Below are 24,979 nucleotides of genomic sequence, written 5' to 3'. Positions count from 1 at the left end.
CAACATTGTTTCATTATGGCTTAAATATCTCTAAAACATCAATAACTGGATACGGAATGTCCAAAATCCACTTTAAACTTGGGGCGATATAGAAAGAGAACTAATTCATGCATTTTATATTCTATTTTCATAATAAAAGTGGACAATTAAGGCACGCAAGTCAAACAACTGAGAATACTACCACTCATTTATTATTGTGGTTTTTCAATAAATATGATCACAACCAGAAATGCGAATATAAAAGAAAAAAAATCCCACACAAACCGATGAAACAACTAGAAGTAATGAAAAGTAACAAGTTACATGTATATGTATATGACTGAAGACCTCCTGGATTTTTAAGGCTAGTACTTATACTGGAGACTACTGTAACTGTGTTACAGCTGAGTTATGGCTAAATTTCACTGCATGTCAGTGAGCAATTTCTCCAGTTTGTGGTCACTTGTACATTGTAATGATAACCTGATTCATAGTGATGCAGGAACACTGTAATGCAGTTACTTCAATATTGTAAAATTAATTATATTTCACTTCTGCTTACACAGCTTTTCTGAAGGAGTGCTTTGACTTCTTAGTACATATGAAGTAATAATATTTCTACATAAGAAATTTTAAAGTGTTCTCTCCTCTGTAATTTATTTATTTTATCTGTATGAATACTTAAACAGCACTACAGTTGGGGTAAACAGCGTAAACCATTAACCAAAAGAATTGCACACCATTTGTTAAGGTTAGGCTACAGTCTACCTTATTGACAACTGACAGTCTATAAACATCAAGTATAGATTTGGGGCCAGATTCAATGAAATACCTATGCAAAATTGGTCCAAGGGATGTGGAGTCTGCTACTCTCTCTCTGTGGGCCCAGAGCTGACTGAACTGGCTGGTGTTGTCAGAAATGCTGACAGGAACATCTCAATTGCTTTAGCACTGAACCCTTTCAGCAGGATTAATTTAAGACACAAAGTAAGTTGCAGAATTATGACTGTTTAACTTTAAAAGATGAAACATCAAATGAACACTCCTCCAGAATGAACATATTCGAGTGATCATTCCAGGCCCAATAGTTAAAAAAGAGCTAAACATGGTGTTTTTCATCCAGTGACTTCATGTGGGGAAGAGGCACTGGTGGGTCCTGTGGCTCTGGCTCCACTTGGTCCATCTGTTCATCTTCAGTCTAAAATATTGAAATGCAGTTTATTAGAGAATTTCACACATGATTTAAGCACATACTTGGAAAAGTTGTTATAACAGACAAATAAATGTAAATGCGGGTGAATCTGAGTCATGCCCAGAAACACCACTTAAATAGGCTAAAATGTCCTCTAATTGGGTCTCTTGTGGCCTGTTGCTTTATATAAACATCATCCAATTTTAGGTCAAGAAAACTTACTCTGTGTTTAAGATAGGAGAGGTAGGTGTCCCATCCTAATGTAACCGTGTTTACATACAAAACCCGAAACCTAGCTGGCAGGAAGTAGAAGTTGATCATCTGTGCAGTCGGCCAGACGCTCCAGTCAGCCTAGTAAAACAAAAAATTAATTGAAAAAGGTTTTTCCATTTCTTGTCTTCTGTATATTGTCAATTGATTTTATATAGCAAAAATAACTTATGAATTTAGTTTATGGCTCTATCCATCTATTTTTTCCACTTATTGCATTTTGCTTGCCTGCAACAATTCTCAACAACAGGTAGATTTACAAGAAAAAATGTAAAAGGTACTTTCTGGAAACATAGAATTAGACTGCAAATCTTACCTTATAGAATTCCCAGAACTTTTGTTTAAACTCAGTGCAGCCCTTCTCCCAGCCATTGCCTTCCATGATGGCCAAGCCTGAAACACCAGTACAGTTGTGTGAGCATCACTTTCACTACAGTGGAAATTCAAGGCTATGGCATGTAGCAGCGGTGGTGGAGTGGAGACTTAATCCTGTAATCTATGCAGTTAGAGAGCAAACCTGGGCCACAGCCAGATCACGATAAAACATCATTATTCAAACATCCACTACATTTACATTGTGTATAATGCAAACCTTTTACGAAATGCCTGGGCCATACCTATGAAGTACCATGCCCCAAGAAGTGGGGATGCAACTATTTGGTCTATTAAGACTTTCTTGGCAACAATTTTCAGAACTTTTCCAGTATAGACTCTGTCCAGCCACAGATACCAGTAGTGAAGGAATGGTCCCATGGAACAGCCAACTGCAAACATGCGACCTAGAGAGAGAGTATTAGTTAATCTTAAGGCAAAATCTGGAGTTTATTTCAGTTACAAATGTATTAGAAATTTTATAACTGAAAAACAAAAGAAATGCGTTGATCAAGGTGATCGTTTGTCTTAATACCACGCTGTTTCTATTGCAAATAATTGTAACCTATATTTTCCTTAGCAAAAGGCTGGACCATATAGAACCGAAGGTGGTTGTGGTCGGGGGAGGATCTAATTTTGTTTCCTTCTAAATGGGATGACCTACTGTGCAACAAGGGCAGTGGTGGCTCAGTGGTTAGGGTGCTCGGTTTGTGGTTGGGAGGTTGCCAGTTTTGGGCCCCTGAACGAGGCTGTTTGCCTCAATCGCTCCTGTCTAGGTTTGGGCTGCCTGGAAGTATCTTAGCCCACATGTGTTGATGGTGTGGCAGTCAGCAGTGGTATTCTGTACCTCTGTTGTACTGTGTGCACGCGCACATATGAAACAACATACAGATGCGACTGAAACCTGAATGCTAACCATGTACTGCTGTGCATCAAACTGTATGCAATCATATCATAAACAAAGGCATATGCGAGAAATAATAAAGGTATTTTCAAGATTCTTAGCTTTGAGCTTCCAAATAAAATGAGTGAAAATCTTTGGTTAAATGCACCTAAAATTGTGATACAAACTGTGACAAGACATCACATCATGAAACTATTACTAATCGTTAAGATATCTTTTAAAAATCATTCACAGCATTTAAATAATACAACATGGGGGGCCTCCAGTACAAGCCACAGCCATGATCTGGTCTTTAACTTCATAGTACCATGCTTATACTAGTTGAGAGAGGTGCTTGTAATTGGCTGTGAGGCTCTGGATCCTCTGCAGTTGTACGTTTCTCTTCCAGCTTTCCCTGGGCAGCCTCAGCTGACTGCACTGACCTTGGAATTTTACCCCAGATATACACCTATCATTTACACACAGCCAAGTCATGGGAAAACATGTATGAACTGGAGTGGAGTTCATTATGCAGACTAACTTTACCTCTATAACTAATGAACCACCAATTAATCTTAGCATTTTTTCCCCTAGGTTTATTTAGCATTATTTAGCAAAGGGAGGTCATTTAAGATAGGAAAAGAGCAGTATGTCAAGCGCGTAAGATATCTTTTTGAGGAATTAAATGTGATTTAATACACAGACTACCCTAATGAGTTTCTTATTTGTCAGCAATCATTTTAAAACTCTACTTAAAGTACGCATTTCATCAGACCCACTATACTGTCAAAAAGTCGCCGAAAGGTTTCATGACGTCATATAACGTAACTTCGGGGAGGTTTATGGACTTTAGCAAAATGTCACACATCGGCAAACATGTTATTCTGTGCATCTAAAACTTTTTTTATTGCCTTCAACAAATGATCACATCGCCTTTTCTAACTTTCCTGTTTTTTTTTTTCTTACGTCTGGCAAACACTTTGTGGCGTTTGCTAATCTCGTGAGTCTTGCGGCTACTTCCCGGTACTGGCTAAGGGTCACTCGAGTAACGCACTGCCCATACGATCAGTGCACTCAGGGGAGATTACTACTTGGCTAATAATTAACGCAGAAATGCGTCAAATCTTCCCGAAAGTAGCCCAACATGTATGTGGCGCTTGTTCTGTAGGGAAATGAAAATACATAGGTTACATCTGCCCAAACAATATAGCTAGTTAGCTATGTTAGCTAGCTGGCTGGCTGGCTATCATGGATGATAAAAGTTAGAACCGGTTTTGCTAGCTGGCTAGATCATACCTGTGCGAAACCAATCCCTTTCTTTCGTCGGCGTTTTTCGCTTTGCTCTGCTTTGCTGAATAATGTCCCCCAGACCAAGCATGCCTCCCCCACTGACAATGTTTGTTACTAACAGATATTTGCCAGAAAATAAAGGTTTCCAATAAAATGATATCCGCACAAGTAAGTCTTTGCTTCGGAGTGTCATGACTATCTAGTTAAATATCTTGGTATAGAAATACGATACTTTTACAAGAAAAATGTAAACATTAAAATTTCGACAAAAGAAATTAATCTGATTGATTTACCCTATTCCTGTTTTACATCAGAAATTGCACAAACACCTAGCTAACAGCCCGTCACGAGGTTTCTGAATGAAGGCATGGCTAACGACATAGTAACTTAATCATATGGCACTTGAATTTTCAAAATAAAAGTTTCGCATTTACTTTTTTGTGAGTGAAGGTTTTCGTTTACGACACATTTGGTTTCAGGTTGTTTAACCAGCTGGCATGCATCATTGTGTCTTCAGTGCAGAACGTCAGTATAGAATATTGAATGCAGCCTCATACCTGACACTTGTTTGGTGCCTCATGTCAGAGATTGCAACAGTTTTTGGCCATGCGAAAGGCATAACACAAAAGCAAAAACACAAATCTGAACATTTCAGATGATAAAGATTCAAAAGAAACATTTCAAATGAATACAAATTATGTTTGCAAACCTTTGAACAGCCAGAAGGCACATGGTGGACACTCATTCTTTTCTACTACTAGGCTGTGGCCTGCCAGTGAGATTACCTGAATGAACAGACTATTTCAATAAAGGATGAAATGACCTATTTAGGACATACATGGGAGGTATCATTTCTAATTCTAAGTTTGACATCTGGCTCTGGAATTTTAAGGTCAGTAGACAAACTCGGAGAATATTGCCAAAATTGCAGAGATTTATTGAGCATTTGTGTCACTCATGTCAAATTAGGGGTAGCTTGTTTCCAAGTTCAAAAGCATGATACTCGTTTATGAGCGCAATGGGACTAAGCTTCATTATGACACTCGAGAGTATATCTTAAGTAAAACATCTCCCTGAAGGCAGATCATTGTAGTGAAGATATAGAAGCAGGTATGTTAGGACAGGAAAGCCTGTAGTTCAATAACACCCACTGCAAAACTAACACTGTAACTGAAAGGAACATCCACTGTCATATAATAATTGAGAGGTTATTTAGGATATAAGCATTATGTGACGTGGCAAATATAACTAGTGTCACTGCACTAAGAAGTATTTAATAGCTCAAACTTTACACCACATTCCATGGCAATTTCAAAAACCCTACACCCTTGAGATGGGGAAAATCCACAAGAATGGCATGAGACTTATAGCATGAGACTTACTTAACTTTTCTACAAATATTAAATCTGATGTTTTATTGGCAAAACTGTATAGAATAAGGCAAAATTCAGAAGCAATGAGGCAAAAGTCATTCTTTGTTGTTTCCTTGATTTATTCTTGTTTAATAAATTATTTATTATTCTGTTAAGAAAAGTGATTTCCATAGTGTCTTAACATACTTTATTTATAATAAAAAAACTAAGATATTAAAAAGGAATGAGAATGTATGAGGATTTTTGTCTTTTAAATAAAATAAATAAAAAATGAAATAAATAGGAAACAATAGCATTTTAGATCCTGTGTCATAAAAGACAACATTAAATTAAAAGCATTTTGAATCTTGACAAATTGTAACATAACAATGCTTTTTAAAAAATAGAGTCAAAATTTTTGTGATTTGGTCAGGCAAATTTATTTTGATATCAAGTTTCCTGCATTGAGTAAATGGATGTACTGTCAGTCCATGGGAAATAATTAAAAAATGGATGATGTATAAATATTGGCATAAAATCATTTTGTCTTTCACTGTGGTGTGTTCCACATACAGTTATATTACACCGCATATATTATTTTGCATGGAAATATTAACATCAATAATCTGAACTTTCTTTTAAAGAAAACTGGACAAACTACATTAACATTAGACCAGGAATTATTGGAATTATTAAATTAAAAGTAAGCAGTGAATCAAGCGTGTAGTGAGTGCACAGATGTTTCAACAATTAGAGCGTCATGATTAAACTTTCGCCCCTCCACAACTCTCCCTGTTGCACCACCTTGTGGCAAACCAGAGTATTGACCTTGAGTTTAGCCTTTTCGTTTTAGGACCAAACAAATTTATTTTTTACATGTCGCTTTCAGTCCCACAAATTCAAATGGTGGGGAAATTCCATGGCGATAAATAGTTAGCTGTTGAATACAAAGGAAAATTTGTTAGGAAAAACCAAACAAACACCAACAAAAACAACATGATACTATTATGATGCAAAGTTTTCTTGCATGATTTTTATGTAAAAATATTTTTATGTAGAAAATACCTATAGTGGCTAGAAATATATTTAACTCAAATGGTGAATGGTACATATACTTATAACCATACCTCAGGTATTTTGACTTTAACATCAAATCCTTCCTGAGAGGAAGCTAGAGTGGCTGAAACTTCTTGTTCATCATTTTTCTCATGTTTCTGATGGAAACCCATAAGGTAGGACATACCTGGCAAGTACTCCCGAATCCTACAATGTGGCAAGTGAAAAACATGAAAAAACAGTTCAGAATTTCACTCATGTTTTGCAATCTTGAGAAGCAATGTTCATTTGTGACAGCAAGCAGTCAGACCATTTTGCAACATTGCATTCAACATGAAATAACAATAAGACTACGAAAAACCACAAATTGGCCACAGCACGTTTGTTAAAGTTACCTTTGGCCAACTACTTGGATGAATGCAGGAACAGCTCCCCAGTTAATTTCTACATTTATAGAGGGCTTAGTCCCACCCACAGCAGAGACCTTCACTGCCACTTCATAGGGCTGACACTCAGCTCCCCATTTGAAATGGGCCTAAAGGAACAGTTATCATGTTTGCATGAAAGAACTGGAAGAACACCAAATTTAATAGCTCTGTAGAGCATTACGGAATATCTTAGAGTTCAGTACTGGCATGCTGCTGTATTCTCTAACTGTATTCACAGTTGTGGTTTATGCAATGCAATCAGTAACTACACAACTGAAATAAAGCGAGGTCTGCTTTCTTAATAATTACCTTTGCTCCTGATTGAATCTTGTCAATATTGGCATCAGCACAAATTTTCCAGTTCACTTCTTCAGCGACCTCAGAAATGATCAGCTCTATGTCGTCCATCTGTGTAGTTGGGGTGTAATAGGCAGATCCTTCATAGCCTCGTGGCTTTCCTTTAGGACTGAAAGCCAGTACTTTTACAGTGAGCACAGGATCAGGAGTGAGCTCCAATCCCTGCTTTAAAGACAATCCTGAAATAGTGAAACCTGACATGGTAGCATGACATACATTGTTACTATAATTCATTTCTAAATTTATTTAGACAATGAATTGTTGATACGCTGAAATGCTGCTTACAGTGTTTACCCGATCCTCCTGAGAGTTGGACAGCGTACCTTCTGTATCCTGTAAACAGATCGTACAAATATAGTATATCTAAACACTGTTTCAGAAAATTAACAAAGCAAATATGTGCTAAATTGTTACAGTACCTTCATTGTTTCGTGTGTTTCAGCCATGAGTTGACTGAGCTCTGCTGTATGCTTAGGAGGCGCACCGTGAATCTGGATTTTGATTTTCTCTACAGGCTTGACAGTCTTGACTTTTTGAATATGCATGTGAGGAAAACCCATTAATAAAAAAAACAAAGGACATGTAGTAACATGTAGTAATTCAGTACATTCAGTAAAAGAATGAATGCTATAATACAGCCTACCTGGCTGAAGCTGACATGTAAAACGCGTGTACCCCAAGAAGTAGTAAAGAGGATATTCTTTAAGGTAATGGACTCGTTGCACTTCTATTTCAGTGCAGATTGCTGTCCCATATATGCTTGCTTCAGCACAGTACTTTAATTTTGGATGGTATACTTCTGTACCTTTCTCCTGCCCCACAGAAACACATCATGTTTTAACTTTTAAACAGCTACTATAGATCTTTTTTTCTCCGCAGTATGCATTATCATAAGGAATATTACACCTCATCTATAGAACCATCAGTGTCTTTCCTTTCCATTGATGCATTTTCCTCATAGTCTTTGTTCTCTGGTGTCATGGGGGTCATTTTGGCCAATGACAGATCTTCAATATTTCTTGACACAGCATATATATTGAAACTGTTTGAAAATGAGACATTGGTCATAAGATTGGCAAGATCTGAGCATGCTAATTTAGCTTTGGTGGCGATAGAAATCTGGAATAGCATACTTGACTGTCAAGAGCTCTGTGTTTTTTTTGGTGGGTACGAGGTTGATCTCATAATTGTTGTCATTGGTGTTCCTTTTCATGCCAATTTTCCAAGGCAAAGACACAATAGTCTTGCTGTTCAGCTGGGCACCACACTGAAAGAGATCTGTGCTGATTCCATGGAAGGCAAAAAAGTCCTTTGCCGACCTGAAACAAGAAATTAAATTATTCTATGCCTCAACAAAGACATACTATGGCATTTTTAATCACAGATACTTCCATAAAGTAAAGTAAAAATAAAGTGCATGGTGATAAGTGATAAGCACAGTGCCAAATAGCTGGAAAAGTCATCAGTAATACCATTCTTGATTAAGATAGACAATAAAGGGGCTGCTCTATTTCAGAGCTTACATAGTTCTTCACAAATATCATTAGAAATATAGCCCATGACACTAAAAATAGCCCATGTTACAATAAAGTAAATTATCTATAGTCTATACATTACCCAGAAAATCCAGCAGTGTCCAGAGAAATATCGGCATTTATCAGTTCATGTAGATGTTCTTTTGGTGGCGGGTTAAAATCAGCTTTTGCTGCAATTGTAAAATATTTTAGTGTCATAGTTTGTAAACTAATGTTTTATAATGCTTTATAACATTGAATTACAAGATAGAATGACTAATTACCATTTACATTTATGGCTGTCAAAGAAAAATAATATTTGCTGATTTCAGCGGGGAGGCCAAGACAAGTTGGCTGAATGAATCGGGTTTCGAATGTGAGGAATGGCTTTGTCCAGTGCCATGAGAGTCCTTTTTGTAGATTTTGGATAATATTCCATACTTTGTTTTCTTTACTTGCCATAAGGCTCATGGACTTTGTATTCATAGGGAAAGAAAAATTGAAAACAACATATGTGTCAAAAATGTGTCAAAATGTTGCATAAACAAGGCTGGAAAGAAAGTTAAAAACAACTTGTTTTAATCAAGAATTAATTTGATTTGATAAGAACTACTGGCTAAGGTTTACCTTCAGAATCTTTTGAATGACATCTTGATTCAGATCTACAAAGGAGACTTCTTGTCCAAATACTCTTGCATATACAGATAAGAGAGGTTTATCTTTGGGTAGGGACTGAAAGTCTGAGAGCTTTAATCAATAACGAGAAATGTATCAGCTTGCTATCAGTTTGAAATATCACAGACAGCACTCATATGTGTACTTAAGTGTCTTAATGAATGTACTCACTATTTTCATGATCGTTGCAAAATCCATAACTTCAAAATCTTTGGTGATGCCACTTCTGTCTTTGAATAGCTCGTTAAGGCCCTCTGCACGCACACCAAGCTTTGTAAACATGGACATTAAATCAATACAGTCTCTACAGTAAGATAGTCATATCGAGTGACCATTATGTGACTTAACACTGTAACTTGCAAATTACCTCAACAAGTTGTAGTATTCTTCCAATAAAGTGAAGCTTTCCTTTAGAAATTATTGATGTGGGTATTACACTCGTACCATTTCTCAGTATAAAAAACTCACCGGATGCACCAGCCAAAAGGTCATCTAAAAAGTAGAACATAATACAGTTATCCATTCATTAATGGCTCCTGTTCATTAATAATATCTCTGTAATTATGCTGAAATGAGAGAAAGCTCTGAGCATGCTTTACATGCATAAACATACATACATACATTGGATACCTTGGTAGGTGAAAGGTACCCAATGTTACAATACAAGAAATTTGAATAATCCTACAATATATTGGCCAAATTCATGTAAAAAGTTGGATTTCAGATTTAATCAGAATTTAACTTACCATGAAACCAGTCCAAACGTAGAGCCTGGCTAAATCGATAACTTAGGCGACCAAGTTTCCGAGCAAGTGTTTTCACTGCAATGTTACAAGCTGTCGAGCTTTTTGAGAGATAGTTATGAAGAAGCAGTAAGGTTTATGCTGAAATGCTGTAGCGATTAGTATGGAGTGTAGTGTAGTAGACACCTCTTACAGATAATGATTGTCAGGGGTGCGGGACATTGCAAGGCTTCTTAGTCGAGAATAGGCGAAACTTGCCACTTGGAGGTCCGACTCATGTAAAAGGATCTCCGTCACTAGTGAGATCACGGCTACAGGAGGTTTGGTCTCCAGAAGAATGATGGAAGCTAGCATTCTTATTTCAGCAGTAATGGTCCTTTGGGCAAGGATGGTTAGAGTAATATCCTGGACCTGAGGTGAGGGGATATAAATCACTTGTTTGTCATTATGATCCCCATGTATTCGGGTGGGGCATCTTTGTCTCAGTGCTCATACATGTAGAATCAATTACCTAGCTAAACGGAACTACCCTGCTTTTTCAGAGAGAAATCCAAATTCAAATCAGATGCCTCAGAAATGGCCAGAGGTGCCACTTGCCATTAGGCAAGGCAGGCAACTGCTTGGAGCCCTAGGCCAGTGGGAGGCTCCTGAGGGATGCCACACTTTAAAATACAGTATTGGCAATGTGCAAACTTTGCAATGACAATATGCGACCTGAATTCCCCAAGGGGCCCCCATTAATTTTTGCTTAAGGGCCCCAACAAACTCTAGAATTACCACTGTATTTGTTTCACAGAATGAAATACTTTTCATTTTATTTTATCATGGAGGAACAAAAAAGGTGGGATATGAATACTTCTTGCCAATGTTTTTTAGATATTAATGTGTAGTGTAGTGCTGGGCCAATCAGAATGAACTCCTCCCAGTTCCACAATAAATCTATAGTGGAGTAGATGTTTCTTTCCTTATGTAAAGTGGCTGGGATTGATGAGCTAGTCCTATACAAGTTCAACACTGAGCTCCCAAGCACAGGAGGAAGTGTGATGATGTCTTACCTTGTGTGGATCTCTGATGGCGAGGTGTCGGAGGGACTGTACAGCCACAGTCTTAACACTTGTGGGCAAGGTGTCTGCCTTGGCTGAGAAACCAGGAAGGAACTTTATTATAGTTTTAATGCTCAAAGGATGGCCTGCATTTCCCAAGGCTTTCAGAGCAACCACCATGTCTTCTTTGACGCCTTTGGCAAGTCCGTTAGTGGCCATATTAAGCAGCGGCTGCAGAACATTTTTAATGGAAATGAATGGTAATGAAATATGCAAATGTAAATAGGTAATCTGGTAAAAAGTGGTTTGATGGATTCAGTTGCAGATCATACCTGTACAGTGATGACAGGGCAGGGATTCACACGAGCGCAAACTTTGTATACCAGAGAGCCATATGATAAAACCACAGTATTCCACAGCAGAATGTGGGACTTACTGAAGGGCAGAGTTAAAAACTCCTGCAGAGGGATCAAGGACATGAGTAAGATCAGTCAGACCTAAATTTTACTTAATGCAGATTTTTAAAAAAAGAACTAATAGAAGTAGTATTGTCTTTACCTTTGCCATCTCCACTAACTCGAGTTTAGCAGACAGATGGTTGAAGGCTAGCAAAAGTGTCTGTCCAGCCTCATTTGCAGAGATGTCTGCAGCTTTGAACCTCTTCTGCAGGAACTTGAGAACTCTCTCATCTGTAACCTCAACAACTGTGTCCAAGAACCACCTCCTAGTCATCAAAATTAGGAGCAAGTCAAAAGGACACACCAAGCTTCCACATAACCATAACCATTCTTCTCAAGTTCCCCATCTATCCAGATCAATGGTAAATAAATACCTATGCTCATTGTTTGTGGACAGCTGCTTCCACAACAGCTCCAGATCTTCTTGTGTTGTTGAACGAAGCAGTTGAATAAGATTAAGAACATCAGCACTTGTGGCACCATTGAGCTGGTGGATGTTATCTTGAGCCAAATGCTTGATCAGGTCTATAATCTATTAGGATTAGTGTGCAAGATCAGTGAAAAGAACATTCTGTTTTGCCTTTTACTATGACTACTGTTTGTAAGACTTACCTTGGGCACTGGCTTCGTTAGATCAGTCATCAGAATTGGCATTTGCCACAGACCTTTCTCAATTTGGTACATCAAATTTCCCTTGCTTTTCACTTGACCTGTTACAGGTTTCCCGACAGTGTCTGTCTCTTTGAGTAGCACAATATTCCGTCTGTAGAGTGCAACAGCAGAGTACTAACAGCATTACCACTTTAACCATATCATGGTAATGGCTATGAATAATTGGATAATGGCTTATGCAGTAAAGTGAATGTTTTGTTCCAAAATGAAAAAATGCCACTCGGATGTTAATCATGGACAATTAGGATGCTTTGAAAATCTAGGAACTCACATGGCCTGTAGTTTCGAGTTGCCACCCTTCACATTGAATGGGGAGAAGTGGTGCCTTTCATTGGCTGAGGCCTGAGTAATCAGACCACCACTTCCTGTGGACTTGACTGTATATGCATATTTCACAGTAGCAACAACATTCTCGCCTCTCTAAAAAGATATTTATGATATTTATAGGGCTACATATTTCTTACAGAAGTATTTTAATTGTGTATGAGTGCTAATTACACAAATAAGAAAATTAAGTAAAACTAAGGTATACAGACCTCTTTGCTGATTTTATTTTCTTCAGTCAGTGCCATTCCATCATAAATTGCTACTTTTTGCTGGCAGTTGGCAATGTCAACGACTTGGGTCACATACAACTCTTTGGTAGTTGTATTCTCTTCAATAACATAAGAGCTTTGACATACACCATGAATTCCAACCTGAGTATTAACAAAATATCATTTCTGTACACTTGAGAGTCATATAGAGTTAGTGGCTAATATGTCAAGTTTGTCAAAGAGCCTGGTACCTCAGTAAGCTCATAAGCTCGCTGGGTGGTTTTGACTGTAACGTGCAGAAATCCAAGAATGCCTCTCACTATGTTTACAATAGTGTTGGAGACCTCAGGTGCAGCCTTTATGTCCGATACTTGTCCTTTCGTGTATTCGAAGGTGAAGGGTCTGGTAAGCTCAGCCGCCAAGTGCTTGGTGAGGTTGGGCGCGAGCCTGAAGGAGCTCTCACCAGGGATTCCATTAAACTCTTCAAATACCACATTGGAGATCTACAAAGTAAACATAATTCCATTTTGCCTCAATCTATGCCAATGTGCTTTAGAATATGAAGTTAATATCCTGATAGGATTACATGAATGAAATAATAATTAAGCCTTTATGACATACCCCAAGCAGAAAAGTGTGCATTGATACTCCAGTGATTTTAAAAGTGCACTGTAGTTTGATTCCAGCCTCAGCCAGGTCTGGCATGTCACGGCCAACGTTCACCATACCAACATATTTATATTCATATGTTTTTTTGGGGTTGAGGGTGGGCTCTGAAGTGTTGGCAGGCATAGAGAGATGAGATAAACTGCTTGTAAGACCTGAATTTTAAAGGAACTTTAAAACAACTTAAACATTGTATTAGTATTGCTGTGTTTTCTCCAAGATCCAGCACTCCTAAAATATCTTATTGTCAGAACTGAAGTGTTATGCCTATTCTGCTGAGTAGTGGCGCAGCTGATTCATTTGCTACTATATGTAGTAAGGGCACAAGCTTTTGCTGATCATGGCTCTTGATTAAAAAATCTATAGCAACTTATTTAAACGCAATAGGAACTTTCTTCAAAAATACATTTTTATAAAGCAGGTTTACCTATATTTGTGAAACAAGTGAAGACGTAATTCGGTACACAAAGTTGTTTGTCTAAAATAAATATATACCTAAAGAGTAATGAATGAGCTTCACTAAGACTGCTCTTTAACGTTCTCTCTTTCACACAAACAACACATAAAAAAACATGCACACGTATGCTGTGACAATTTTAATAGTAGTAATAGTCATTTGTTAATGCGCATGGATATAAAAGCAGTGAAGCGTCCAAGGAATGTATTAGTTCTACCAAAGAAATGTAGTTCATAATATTTAAATTTCATAATGCAATATTGAAATGATGGTATATTTTTATACTTACCATAACTGATGCTCTCACTTGCTGACAGAAAAAAACACATTTTGATTTAAAAGTGGATTTTTATAAAAACTATACTATACAAAGAGCCAAGGTTACTTTAATACGGAAGTATTCATGATATACTTAACCTAAAATCTGTCTGGCATTTATTGTTCTATCTTTTATACCTTAAATGATGTTTACCAACTCTTCCTCCTACACTATATACTTACCAGCCAAGGCCACAAAGAGGCAGAAGAGAAGCCAGCACATGGTGAGGGCCAGGACTGAAATCATCTGCTCACACATCACCTTTTATACAGTAGCTAACCCTCCCTCTCCTCCCCGCCTTGACCACGTAGTTCTGAACCACTGGGGTGAAGTGACCTGCTGCTGGTCCACTGCTGGCTTTGCAGGAGGAAGTAGAGGGGCTTTGATGAGTATGGCTTGGAGAAGGGTAGCCAGTGTGAGGAGCGATGGGAGACGTGAGGATGTGTGGTGAGGGGTTGCTGCATGCCTACCCCATACCATAATGAGCCTGTGCATGTGGCATTAGGGTAGGAGGTGCAGGGTCAGTGACCACAGGCAGGTGACCACAGGCAGGGTCAGTGAGACCCGCAAACATCGTGCACTTTTCTGCAAAATAAACACGTCCATCTCGGCAGATATTTGACCTTGGATCAAACTAAAAGCTCTGTGTATTTTTCTCCCCTCTCTTTCAATTATTTGAATGTCTCTATTATGTTTTGGTTGCATCAGTTCAAACCAAGTGCTATCATAAGGTGTGATAACACAAACACAGGTCGTATATAGAATTCTATTTGGTGTATTGGGTACATGACAATGGTGAAATAATGCTGTATTAACACAGATGTAGCCAGGAACCTGTTTGACATTTGCAGTATGATGTGTTATACTGTCTGATGCGTAATAGCCTGAATCCCTTTTTATGATGCATGACAGAAACATGAACATATATTGGATATATGAAGATCCCACAAACAAGACACACACAATTAGCTGTTTAAAATACATATTACATATCACTGATGGAATATTACCAATAATATTACAAACTTTGTGACAACTAATTGCAATTAAAAGTATATGTATATAAAATATCAAAGTTTAATCGACTTGCTCTTATATTTTAATGGTATATACCATTAAAATACCACATGAATATATACAATTAATGGTATATACCATGGTATATATTCAAATAGTATATACCCCAACATTGTAAAACAATACATTTATAATACATTTGAATTTTAATGCTTCATAACCTACATTCATGCCATCAGGCGCTGTTGACTGTTGAATGTCTCTAGCGTAAATGAAAAAGATAAAAACTATAAAATAAAAACACTGACAGTCATTTATACTGTACATAGGAAAACAATACAGGTTCTAAAACCAGTTTAGATGTAACAACTTTACATGCTCTGAAAACTAAATGTTGTTTTGAAAAGTAACTGATTACAAGTTCTTTGGTTACTGTGAATAAGTATTTTGTAGGTTAGGGTATTAAAGGAGAAAATGTATGTTTTCTCAAAATGTGCAGTTAAACATTTCCATGAGTGTTTGCAGTGAATAGTAATTATTATGCACGCTCTGATCATTTAATATGGGTCCTCAGCCCATCCTTTCACAAAAAATTCATAGGAATTATATTGAGAAAGCGTGTTGGGTTTCATAGAGATGAAGTCAGAAGAAAAATACCCATGACTAATTCTGCAGTCACTTTGCGCAGACTCTTATCAAGCCGGTTTTGTATTATTATATTAGTATTAATCTTACACTTCTGGACTTTTGCTTCTTCACCTGGTGGTATTTCTTAGGTTACGTACTCTGTGAACCACGCAGGTGACCAGCAAAAAAGAGCTACTTATCTATCTGTAGGATTTCTGGAATTAATACATTTTCTCTCTTATGTGTACAGTTTTATAAGGGATCATTCTAACTGAATACAGTAAATGGTCTTTTTTCCCCTTCTAAAAATAAATCTCTTGGGGCTTGTATTTGCAACATTAAGTTCTTGGTTTTGCAACATGTTCCTTTTGTTCAGTAATAACCTAAATGTTCCTATTTACACTGTGTGTACATTTATGACTGATAACTCATTTTCAGCTGCTGTGCTGGTGAAGGAGGGTCTGAGGTTCCGACCTCATCTCAGGCATTCAAAACAGCACGGAACATTCTTGAACAGCCTGTAGTACTCTTCTTGAACCTGTTAAGAAAAGCAGGTGTCTCTGAAACAATCTCGCTGGTTGGTTTGGTTGGTGCTAAACAGAATCATGTCATTCAGAAACCAGCAGCTTACCTTTCTAGACAAAACGCAGAGGAAGATGAAGATGAACATTCCCTGGAAGGCGTTAGCAAAAGTGAAAAGATAGGCGGTGAGCGTGGTCTCATTGAGGATGTGTATCACACCGAATGTCCATGTGGCCCCGAGAACAAACAGGAGAGCCAGGGCTCCCCTCGCACAAGACCTGGATTCAGAGAACCACTCCCATCAACACATTTAGGCTTCTGAGTTCTAGGATTCACAAGCATAAACATTAATATGACTTCTTACCTGATGTTTTCATAGTGACTGATTTCAGGCTTCTTTACTGCTGTATGACGATAGACTTTATAGATGATAACTGCAAATGCCAGCAAATTAACCTAGATGGGACAATAAGAAAACAATTTTAGCAAGAGAATCATATTTTGTTTGATATGTAATGATGTCTAAATTTTGACCTTGATTAAAAAAATAAATATTTTGACTCATGACTGTCAAGAGAGCTACAGCATGATCAATTTCTGAGAAGCCCAAATAAACTCTCTCTGCACATGCTGGAGATCATTACACATAATAAAAACAATTATTTCTAATTATGCTAAAAAGATAATCAAGCCCATGATTGTAAAGCAGAGAAATTATGCAGGGTTATGCAGGGTTAAACATCTGGTCTCACCAGAATAATCAGACATGCAGGTCCAATGAAACTCCAGATGAAATTCTTTTCTGTACTCAGCCAACACCTTCAAAAAAATATTCTAAATTAACATTTTTTTATAATGATTATTATGGTAGTATATATCAGTAAGTCCTTTTTTACTGCTTGTGTTTCACAGTCGTCACTACAATCGCCATGGCCAAGATGACAATCAGAAATCTAAATAAGAGAATTGGTGCAGTGCGATGATAGCCTTAAACATACTTACACATTATTTGTACCATAGTATTTATAACCAAGAGTTACTGAGATTGCAACAACCACTGCGGGGCTTCCATATCCGAATATGTAAAAATTGCGATGAAGGAAGCCTTTGTTGTATATGACTCCCACAACAATCAGGTACAGGTGTATGCCCTCGATACACATCCACGCAAAGGAAGCCAGGAAGAAGTAATGCAGCAAACCAGCAACGATGGAGCAAAACAACTGAAACGAAGGCAATCTTCATTACTATGCAATACTACAGATAGGAAGTCCAGTAAGTACCACTTTGTTATGGTGGACTGCAAATGCTCATGCTCTGTGCTGCCTGCTCACCTTGTGTGTGTACATGTTTATTCCAATCAGGAAGATGAACTCAGCCATGAAGAGGCTGCAGCACAGGTTCTTGTGGATGGTTGTCCTGGTGCTTTGGATCTCGCTGAAGAACCAGAAGGTGAAGATGCACATGAACAGGCAGATGATAGAGATCACCATGCCCAGCTGCGTGATGCGGCTCAGCACGCTGTAGTGGGCGGCGAGCTGGGAGAGGCAGGACAGTGAAAGTTATGCTCGGGCTGTGTCCCAACAAGTTAACAAGCTAGCAAACTAACAAACAAGTGCACTAAGACAATGAATGTCAGTGCCACTTCATACCTGTGCCCTTAGGCCTTTGTCATGTGTAAATGGGACAATCATGATGCATTGTTTGACGTAATGATGGATGGACTGGCTTTTCTGAGCATTAAAAATCCGCTTTGTAAGTACATAAACAATTTCATTTCAGCAGCTCTTCTCCCAGCCCAGCGGCATTACAGGTTGACAGTGCAAACTCACGTTGGCACGGCCCGAAGACATGAGAATGGCGAAGTGTGTGAGGTGACTGCAAGTGCAGACCGTGTGCGTCTTGTTGACGTGAGAGCGCTCGCAACCTTCAATGGACCACCGGCCCTTCATTCTGGCCGGTGAGTAATCCCAGAAGGCACATTTTGTCTCATCGCTGTCAGGTTCTATGGGCTTAATGAAAAGGTGAAAACGAATCAAGCATGAAAGCATAGGCTAGCGCGAGCACCGTGTGTATTCTCCAAGAGACGGCCCATTAAGTAAGACAAGTCATTTAGTTTCTAATGGGTTCCAAGTGCTAATTTAGGCAGCGGTTTGCCGCAGCTGCTTGTGAGAGAAAATGCGGGGGGCCACACCGGGTCCAATCTGAACGTACCTTGCTGTGTTTCAGTGTGAAGGTCACATGGTCCAAAGGGAAAACAGTGGGCGGAGTCACAGCGGCTGCTATTACGGGAGAATGCACTGTGATCTCCCCTGCTGCGGCATAGCGACTATAGTCTGTCACTCCGGGGTCAGATGTGGGTTTAAGTAGATAGCCGATGCTGTCGTATCGCAGGAATATGACAGAGACGCTCCCTAATGCACAAGACAGCACAGAAACATGTACTGCCTTCCTGAGTCTCTCTGGGTCACATGCGACATTAACAGTAAGAAATGCAATTTGCAAGACCTTGAATTTGGCCATTTTTCCTCACCATTTTTATTTTCCTCCTTAATAGACTTTGAACTCAGTGATATGGAATCTCCTCCTATGGAAGCTGAGATGCTAGACTTCTGTTGGTGGTGAGGCTCAAATTTGTAGAGTTTCAGTTCTGTAAATAGGGAAATGCATCATTCCAAGCCAAGTGTTCTCCAACTGTAAACCGTGTGGCATTGTTGTTAGATTTACACATAGTATATTACCCCAGAGAAAAAAATTCATGTGAGTTACTAGAGGTACTTCTGAGACCCTACAGTATTTCACCGCCAAAGTGCAATCGTGCTGCCAGCATAAAACTCTTGCATACCACAGAATTCCCTGGTTTCTTTTTGCCGCTCGTCTTACCTACGTTGCCTGTGCCGACCTTCAGCTCAGCTGTGTGTTTGTAAGCCTGGGACAGCACCAGCACACCCTGCTCTGCTGTGTGGAGCAGCTTAGTGATGCAGTACTCCTTCATATCCTCCTTCATTCCAGTCCACGCCGTCGTTTCCTCCTTCTCCACGAGATTATTCACGCTTTCCACTAAACCCTGTAAAAGCGCATGCATTTAATGTCCATGTTCGACAAAGTCATTTTTCGTTAATTGGCCATATGTTTCTGACTGACAGCAATTATATAGTCATTTAAGACCACTTAACATTTAGATTTTTTAAATCTGGCATATTGAGGCATGACATTTACACTCCGATGATTAATAATGATTTTACTGGTGAATCACTACAGAGGCAAATATTTTTTAAGTATAAAGTTAAAATTGAACATATTGTATTTTTGACTACACTCATGATAAAATACTGTGAAAATGTATTCAATATTGATAGATAGGAATATATAAAAGAATTACCCTTATAGTTGTGTTTATGGCACTGTCTTTGTTAGATTCATTTACAAAACGTAAGGTGGAGGCCGCCATGGCTTCGATGTAAGAGATGACAGCAACTGGAACAAGGTCGCCTGATGTTTGCTTTCTTATCTCCTCCATTTGCTGCTTTGGATCTGGCAGGTTAATGATCTACAATGAAAAAGGTTAAGAGGCTTTAAATACCATTTTGGATACTATTTAAATACTATTACAACATAGGCACTCAGATACAGCAGTTTCAAATGATGGCTGGCCAGTCTCACAGAAATGCATCTTACTGACACTGCGCAGCAAGAGAATTTTTGATGTGTCAATTGTTGCAATAGCCACATTTCAGTGCAATTTGTCTAGAGTAAATCATGTCAAGCTAAAATCTTGTCCAGTATGAGTTGTTCTCTCTGAAGCCCCTTGTAGAATGGTCAGGGCTTGCACAACAACAAGAGGGGATGAAATTACACTTCCTTTTGACCTCTTGGTCATCCCGTTGCTGGATGTGCTGGATGTACGTGGACAAAGGCATGTGATTCTACAACAGTGTGGTAAAACCTTTCAGTCGTTCAATGGAGTACCTGGGATTACTATCTATAGTGTTACTCAGTGTGGCTATAAATAAGAGGTTAGTTTTATGCACATATAATCATATAATAAATATAAACAGATCAACAAATAACAAATCGCCAATGAAAGATTATTTGTTCTAAATCCTTTACTGTACATATGAACACAATAGCCTTTCCTAAATAAATAACCGTTATACTGTTACTATAAAGCCAAAATGGTTAATTATTCTGTATATAGAAAAAATATAACACACTCTAAAAAAATTAAACAAAATAATAACAAAAAATGTTTTTTAGAAGATCATGCCTGTTAACTGTCAGCATCTCAGTTTCATAAAAGCACCACCAGAGAGCACCATTCTCTCTAGAGTCATCTCAGAATGGGTAGCCGGTAGAGCTTGAGCCAGGTTACATCTGCTTTAGGACTATATAGGTGCATATGTACATCTTCATGTACCAGAGTCATTGATTGATTGATTTTTTGTGTAAACGAATCATACCACTTTAGCACAAAACGAGGAAAAAAAAAAGTTTTTATTATCCAATTACCACTCTCTTAAAAGGTTTAAATGTATAATAAGATCAATGTAGTGAAATTAAAACTGACATTCTACAATTTTGCTCTTGCATGGTCCAGTATTATCAAAGTACTTCACACCTGGCCAGGAAAATAAGTCCAATTTCCTAGAATGTCAGTGGTCATCATGGAAGCTCTTACTGTACAATTACATTTACAGCTGTTTCCAGAACACAATGTGTGACCACCAATGTCCACGGAAAGTATGTCAAAAGGGCCACTTTCAGCCAGGTGGGGTGAAAAACATCCGAACAAGCTGGAGATCAGATGCATATACGCACACACAGAACACCTATATATACGTGTATATGACCAAATCTTCACCCCCACCTTTCTGTCCCTCCCTTGCTCTCTCTCACTATAAAATATATAAACAGTCAGAAAGTGTATTTAGAAATAAAAATTTGTAGGGCTTTGATAGAATGGTGATCATTTGAATATTTTATGCAGGAAGAACAAAGGAATTTTGCCAGTGAGACTAACAGCAAAAGTGAATTGTTGCCCTAACAGTAGCAACTGTGCATAGCTAACACGTATTATAGCAACAATGCTTACGTTTTTCACTGTGTTGGTAACAGTCTCAGAAACACATCTTCTGTCTTGATGACACTCCTTTTTTGGGTCCTCTGAAAAAAAGACAGAAGTCTCAATGACTTTCAGAACATCACAAAACAAATTCATTAAAAACACAGATAAAACAATCAGACAATGAACCAACAAGATCTGCATTCACCTTTGCATTCAGTACTGCTATTTGGTTGAAACCTGGTGATTCCTGATGATACTGCATAACCTCTTTGGCATGAGCAGGAGAAAGAACCATTTGTATTGTGACATTTGGAGAAAGGCCCACATTTTTTTTTGTCCTCACACTCATCGATATCTGCAGGACATATGAGAGTAGTGGTGATGAACCCCCCACTGGACCTGAAGCAGCTGTCTTATCTTAATGCGAACAGCATACACAACAGCAGTAATGTAATATGGATGCCACGCCTCACCCTTGCAGTGGGTGCCATCGTTGGTTTGAAACTGCTGGCTTCCGGTTGATAAATATCCAGATTTACAGGTGCAGTAATAGCTTCCTTCTGTGTTGTGGCATCCTGCATTCTCCCCACATATTTGAGTGGCATTTAGACACTCATCATAATCTGTAAGGTGTATAAAAAAGGTACATGAATCAACAAAGGACCGATGAGCTACTGCTTTCTATGTAGGATTTGGATCAGAGTATAAACATTTTACTACTAAGTTTATTTTCCTTTCTTCAACAATCTCAGCTCAGGGTATTTTATCTCAAAATGTTTTCTGTCATATTAAAGTTTGATTACAGTTTAAACAACATGCCATTGAAATTCAATGTCATGAAAGCCTGGTGTATTACATGCGATATCTGAAAATAAAATAAAATAAAGAAAACAGAATAAATAAATAAAAATATGGATAAAAACAATTTTAAAAAGAAAAAGATGTGTTTTGCTTGTAACCACTGTTGGCTTATCACACTCTCAAAAAATGCTGAAATTGAATGCAATTACACACTATAGAGCAAACTACTTACCATCGCAGAAATTAATTCCATCTCCCATATAGCCATCTTTGCAGAAGCACGCATCATTAGAGCCATTTTTATTTCCACAATTTGCATGTTGGTGGCACGATGCACAAATCTCTTTCAGTTTGCATGGATCCAGGACAGTTGAAAGCCATACTTTTCAAAAAATAAAAAAAAGAGCAAGCGAGAGAGAGAGAGAGAGAAAGAGAGAGAGAGAGAGAGAGAGAGAGAGAGAGAGAGAGAGAGAGAGAGAGAGAGAGAGAGAAAGGATTGGAGGAAAATGTTTCTGAAACTGACAAATTCTAAGATTTCCAATCCAGTTTTAAATGCCTCAGATTTACATACTAAAGAATTTGTTTCAAATTATTTTATTTTATTTTTTCAGAGGAACGTATAAAAATGTCTGAATATCAAAGAAATTTGAATTAAAATAAATGTAAAAAAACAATCATGAAAACAAGCAAAACAAAAGCAAGCATAAAAACCTCTTCTAATTCTGAAGGAAGGCGAATTACGGTGAATTTGATCTCAGACAACACAGAAGAGCTTGTATAGTTACACTGATGTATAGTTACACTGATGTGTAGTGAGAACTGAATGAATAATTAGAAAAGAACATAAATTATGTCCTACCTGCCCAGAGTATGAATTTCAACGGTGAGTTAAAGAAAAACTCCATTTGTGTTTAAAGACTGGACCACTTGTACCAGCAGCAGTGCGCCCGTGTGACGTAGATCACTTCCTTTCATTAGTTTCCTGTTTCTCTAAACCTGACCCTTCCTGTACTTTTCCCCAATGAGCTCTCACAAACACAGTTGAGAAACACACCATCCCCATCACCATTCAATACCATGGCAAGATACAGGAAGCTCTCCTGAGCCCACAGTGATGATGGTAAAATTACAATTACAACATGAAGGAGTTGTCATAAAATACTATGAAGAAATTTCTGCAAACACTTTACTGTCAGGAATTTACTTCAGTGTTAATTTACTTCACCTGTTAGATTTCAAATGTTGTCAATCTGAAGAAATCTAAAAAAACAGTTTCCCCCAACACATCATAGATCAATCAGAATTGATTCTTTTTAAATGTAGGCTATGGTATGTGATATTTTCTAGATTTTATAACAAATAGCAGAGTACCTCAAATTTGACTTGGCCTTGATGCCTACCATTAAGATGGGTTATGTGAGTGAAATTTTTACATTATTCAGGAAAACCAAAGCATACTGCACAAATTTAAATGTGTCCATGAGCCAGTTTCCAAAGTCATTATTCTCTTCAGGCTTCTCTCCCCTCTCCCCACTTCATCTCTTAATAATTTGACCTGAACTCAACTGAATACTACAGCTCGCTTAAACTGACTTTAAATGTCCTCGGTGGAGTGTTTGTCCTTCACGAGATCAAGTAGCCTCAGGCAAGTGTACTGTAACACCCGAGTGTTATTGTGTTTAGCTTAGTTCTCAGTCTAGACCTGCAAGCACAGTGAAATGTTTTCCTTTGTGCACTCCTTACCCAGGCTAGCCTGTATGGTTGAACTCTGGGAACAATGAGGCATAAACACAACATGATCGCCAATGTCAGGTGAGAAAATTCGAACAGCAGCAAGTTACAGATTAAGTTTACTTAACGTTCATGACAAACACCCAGGAGCATGTTATGACCAAACTACATAAAACAAACGAGGGGTAAACTGAAAATGAATGGTTTCAGAATGGCTGTCAAAGGCGCAGAAAACTGCACTTATGGGGAAATGCTATCACCAGCAAGCACGCTGGCTTGAGAAAGCCTCCTTGACCTGCCTTCAGCATGGCTTCTGAAAAATGCATGAGAACAACGTTACAGCTGCTGGACAAAACTCAACTGGGCAGCTTTGAGGCTGCGGTTAGCGATAGGGTTGCTAAAGGGCTAAGTTAATAAATCGTCCAATCATTTTTATGAATTATTAAATTCACACACTCTTAAAATGGTACCCTGACCTCGGTAAAGTAAACTGAGTTTTAATAATGAGTCTACTCCTTGCGCTGTGGTTGGATGGTCTGTTTGCTAGTTAGCCAGCTGGTTGTCATAGCTTAAAGCATCGGCAAAGCTGTACCTCACTGATAGCTTTGCCCAAAGTGTGCAGTTGAGCACTTCTGGAGGCCACTGGTGTTTGCATAGATTGATGGGGACATATAGCAAGGGAGACCCAATTTACTGTACAGAGAAGTCCATGTGTGAAACCTTTGCACATTGTATTATGACAAAAAATGTAATAAAATGAAAATGTTTTTCTCGTAGGTTTGAAGAATAATCAAAAATAATCAAGATTCTATATAAGGTAACAGCAATACTATTACTGCTACCAACAACAACAATAATAATTTCTCAATCATAAAATTGTGATAATACATCTTTGATGACCTGCATTGAACTGGTGGATTGCCTTGTTCATTCTTGCTTAAATGGGAATTTTGT

The 24,979-nt window shown here is 38.2% G+C and overlaps 3 protein-coding genes across 4 annotated transcripts; all 3 read right to left on the bottom strand.

Moving 5' to 3' along the window:
- Positions 1-169: 169 nt before the first annotated feature.
- Positions 170-4,359, bottom strand: mpv17l2 (MPV17 mitochondrial inner membrane protein like 2). The gene is made up of 5 exons (XM_027017346.3): positions 3,993-4,359; positions 2,059-2,220; positions 1,758-1,834; positions 1,394-1,522; positions 170-1,177 (listed from the first exon to the last, which is right to left on the bottom strand). The coding sequence occupies exons 1-5, from the start codon at positions 4,177-4,179 to the stop codon at positions 1,079-1,081; spliced, it is 654 nt and encodes a 217-aa protein (XP_026873147.1). The 5' UTR covers positions 4,180-4,359; the 3' UTR covers positions 170-1,078.
- A 1,289-nt stretch (positions 4,360-5,648) lies between these two features.
- vtg3 (vitellogenin 3, phosvitinless) lies at positions 5,649-13,854 on the bottom strand. The gene is made up of 25 exons (XM_081708421.1): positions 13,442-13,854; positions 13,072-13,323; positions 12,821-12,982; positions 12,556-12,704; positions 12,225-12,375; positions 11,987-12,144; positions 11,713-11,878; positions 11,487-11,612; positions 11,167-11,385; positions 10,305-10,522; positions 10,115-10,212; positions 9,736-9,860; positions 9,540-9,638; positions 9,321-9,440; positions 8,978-9,167; positions 8,797-8,884; positions 8,313-8,498; positions 8,086-8,221; positions 7,823-7,991; positions 7,599-7,708; positions 7,465-7,512; positions 7,132-7,341; positions 6,790-6,929; positions 6,466-6,601; positions 5,649-6,275 (listed from the first exon to the last, which is right to left on the bottom strand). Exons 1-25 carry the CDS (start codon positions 13,610-13,612, stop codon positions 6,204-6,206), a joined length of 3,699 nt encoding a protein of 1,232 aa, XP_081564547.1. The 5' UTR covers positions 13,613-13,854; the 3' UTR covers positions 5,649-6,203.
- Positions 13,855-15,222: 1,368 nt separating this feature from the next.
- Positions 15,223-23,245, bottom strand: adgrl4 (adhesion G protein-coupled receptor L4). Of its 2 annotated transcripts, none has more exons than XM_027017405.3 (16): positions 23,154-23,245; positions 22,527-22,676; positions 21,967-22,116; positions 21,699-21,848; positions 21,521-21,591; positions 19,811-19,978; positions 19,312-19,495; positions 18,962-19,078; positions 18,643-18,842; positions 18,261-18,440; positions 17,763-17,966; positions 17,431-17,651; positions 17,181-17,247; positions 16,793-16,884; positions 16,538-16,706; positions 15,223-16,444 (listed from the first exon to the last, which is right to left on the bottom strand). In XM_027017405.3, the coding sequence occupies exons 1-16, from the start codon at positions 23,197-23,199 to the stop codon at positions 16,382-16,384; spliced, it is 2,232 nt and encodes a 743-aa protein (XP_026873206.2). In that variant the 5' UTR covers positions 23,200-23,245; the 3' UTR covers positions 15,223-16,381. The 2 variants fall into 2 exon arrangements, with proteins under 2 accessions (XP_026873206.2, XP_081564548.1); XM_081708422.1 differs by having other exon boundaries at positions 16,538-16,579.
- Positions 23,246-24,979: the final 1,734 nt, after the last annotated feature.

The sequence above is a fragment of the Electrophorus electricus genome, chromosome 26 (assembly GCF_041902795.1).
Source record: "Electrophorus electricus isolate QZ-2024a chromosome 26, ASM4190279v1, whole genome shotgun sequence".
NCBI classification, from domain to species: Eukaryota; Metazoa; Chordata; class Actinopteri; order Gymnotiformes; family Gymnotidae; genus Electrophorus; species Electrophorus electricus.
The sequence above is the reverse complement of the archived record's forward strand: the minus strand, read 5'-3'. Positions and strand labels throughout refer to the sequence as shown.

Coding starts and splice junctions, on each gene's coding strand:
- adgrl4 (XM_027017405.3), bottom strand. CDS start 23,199: ATGGAGTTTTTCTTTAACTCACCGTTGAAATTCATACTCTGGGCAG. Junction 18,843..18,961: donor TAAGGAGGAAAATAAAAATG/GTGAGGAAAAAT, acceptor CTTGTGCATTAG/GGAGCGTCTCTGTCATATTC. Junction 18,441..18,642: donor TCACACTGAAACACAGCAAG/GTACGTTCAGAT, acceptor CTTTTCATTAAG/CCCATAGAACCTGACAGCGA.
- mpv17l2 (XM_027017346.3), bottom strand. CDS start 4,179: ATGACACTCCGAAGCAAAGACTTACTTGTGCGGATATCATTTTATTGG. Junction 1,523..1,757: donor AGTTCTGGGAATTCTATAAG/GTAAGATTTGCA, acceptor TTGTTTTACTAG/GCTGACTGGAGCGTCTGGCC. Junction 1,178..1,393: donor TCTCCTATCTTAAACACAGA/GTAAGTTTTCTT, acceptor TCAATATTTTAG/ACTGAAGATGAACAGATGGA.
- vtg3 (XM_081708421.1), bottom strand. CDS start 13,612: ATGCCTGCCAACACTTCAGAGCCCACCCTCAACCCCAAAAAAACATAT. Junction 9,441..9,539: donor TTGCAACGATCATGAAAATA/GTGAGTACATTC, acceptor TATTGATTAAAG/CTCTCAGACTTTCAGTCCCT. Junction 7,342..7,464: donor AGGAGGATCGGGTAAACACT/GTAAGCAGCATT, acceptor TCTTTAAAGCAG/GGATTGGAGCTCACTCCTGA.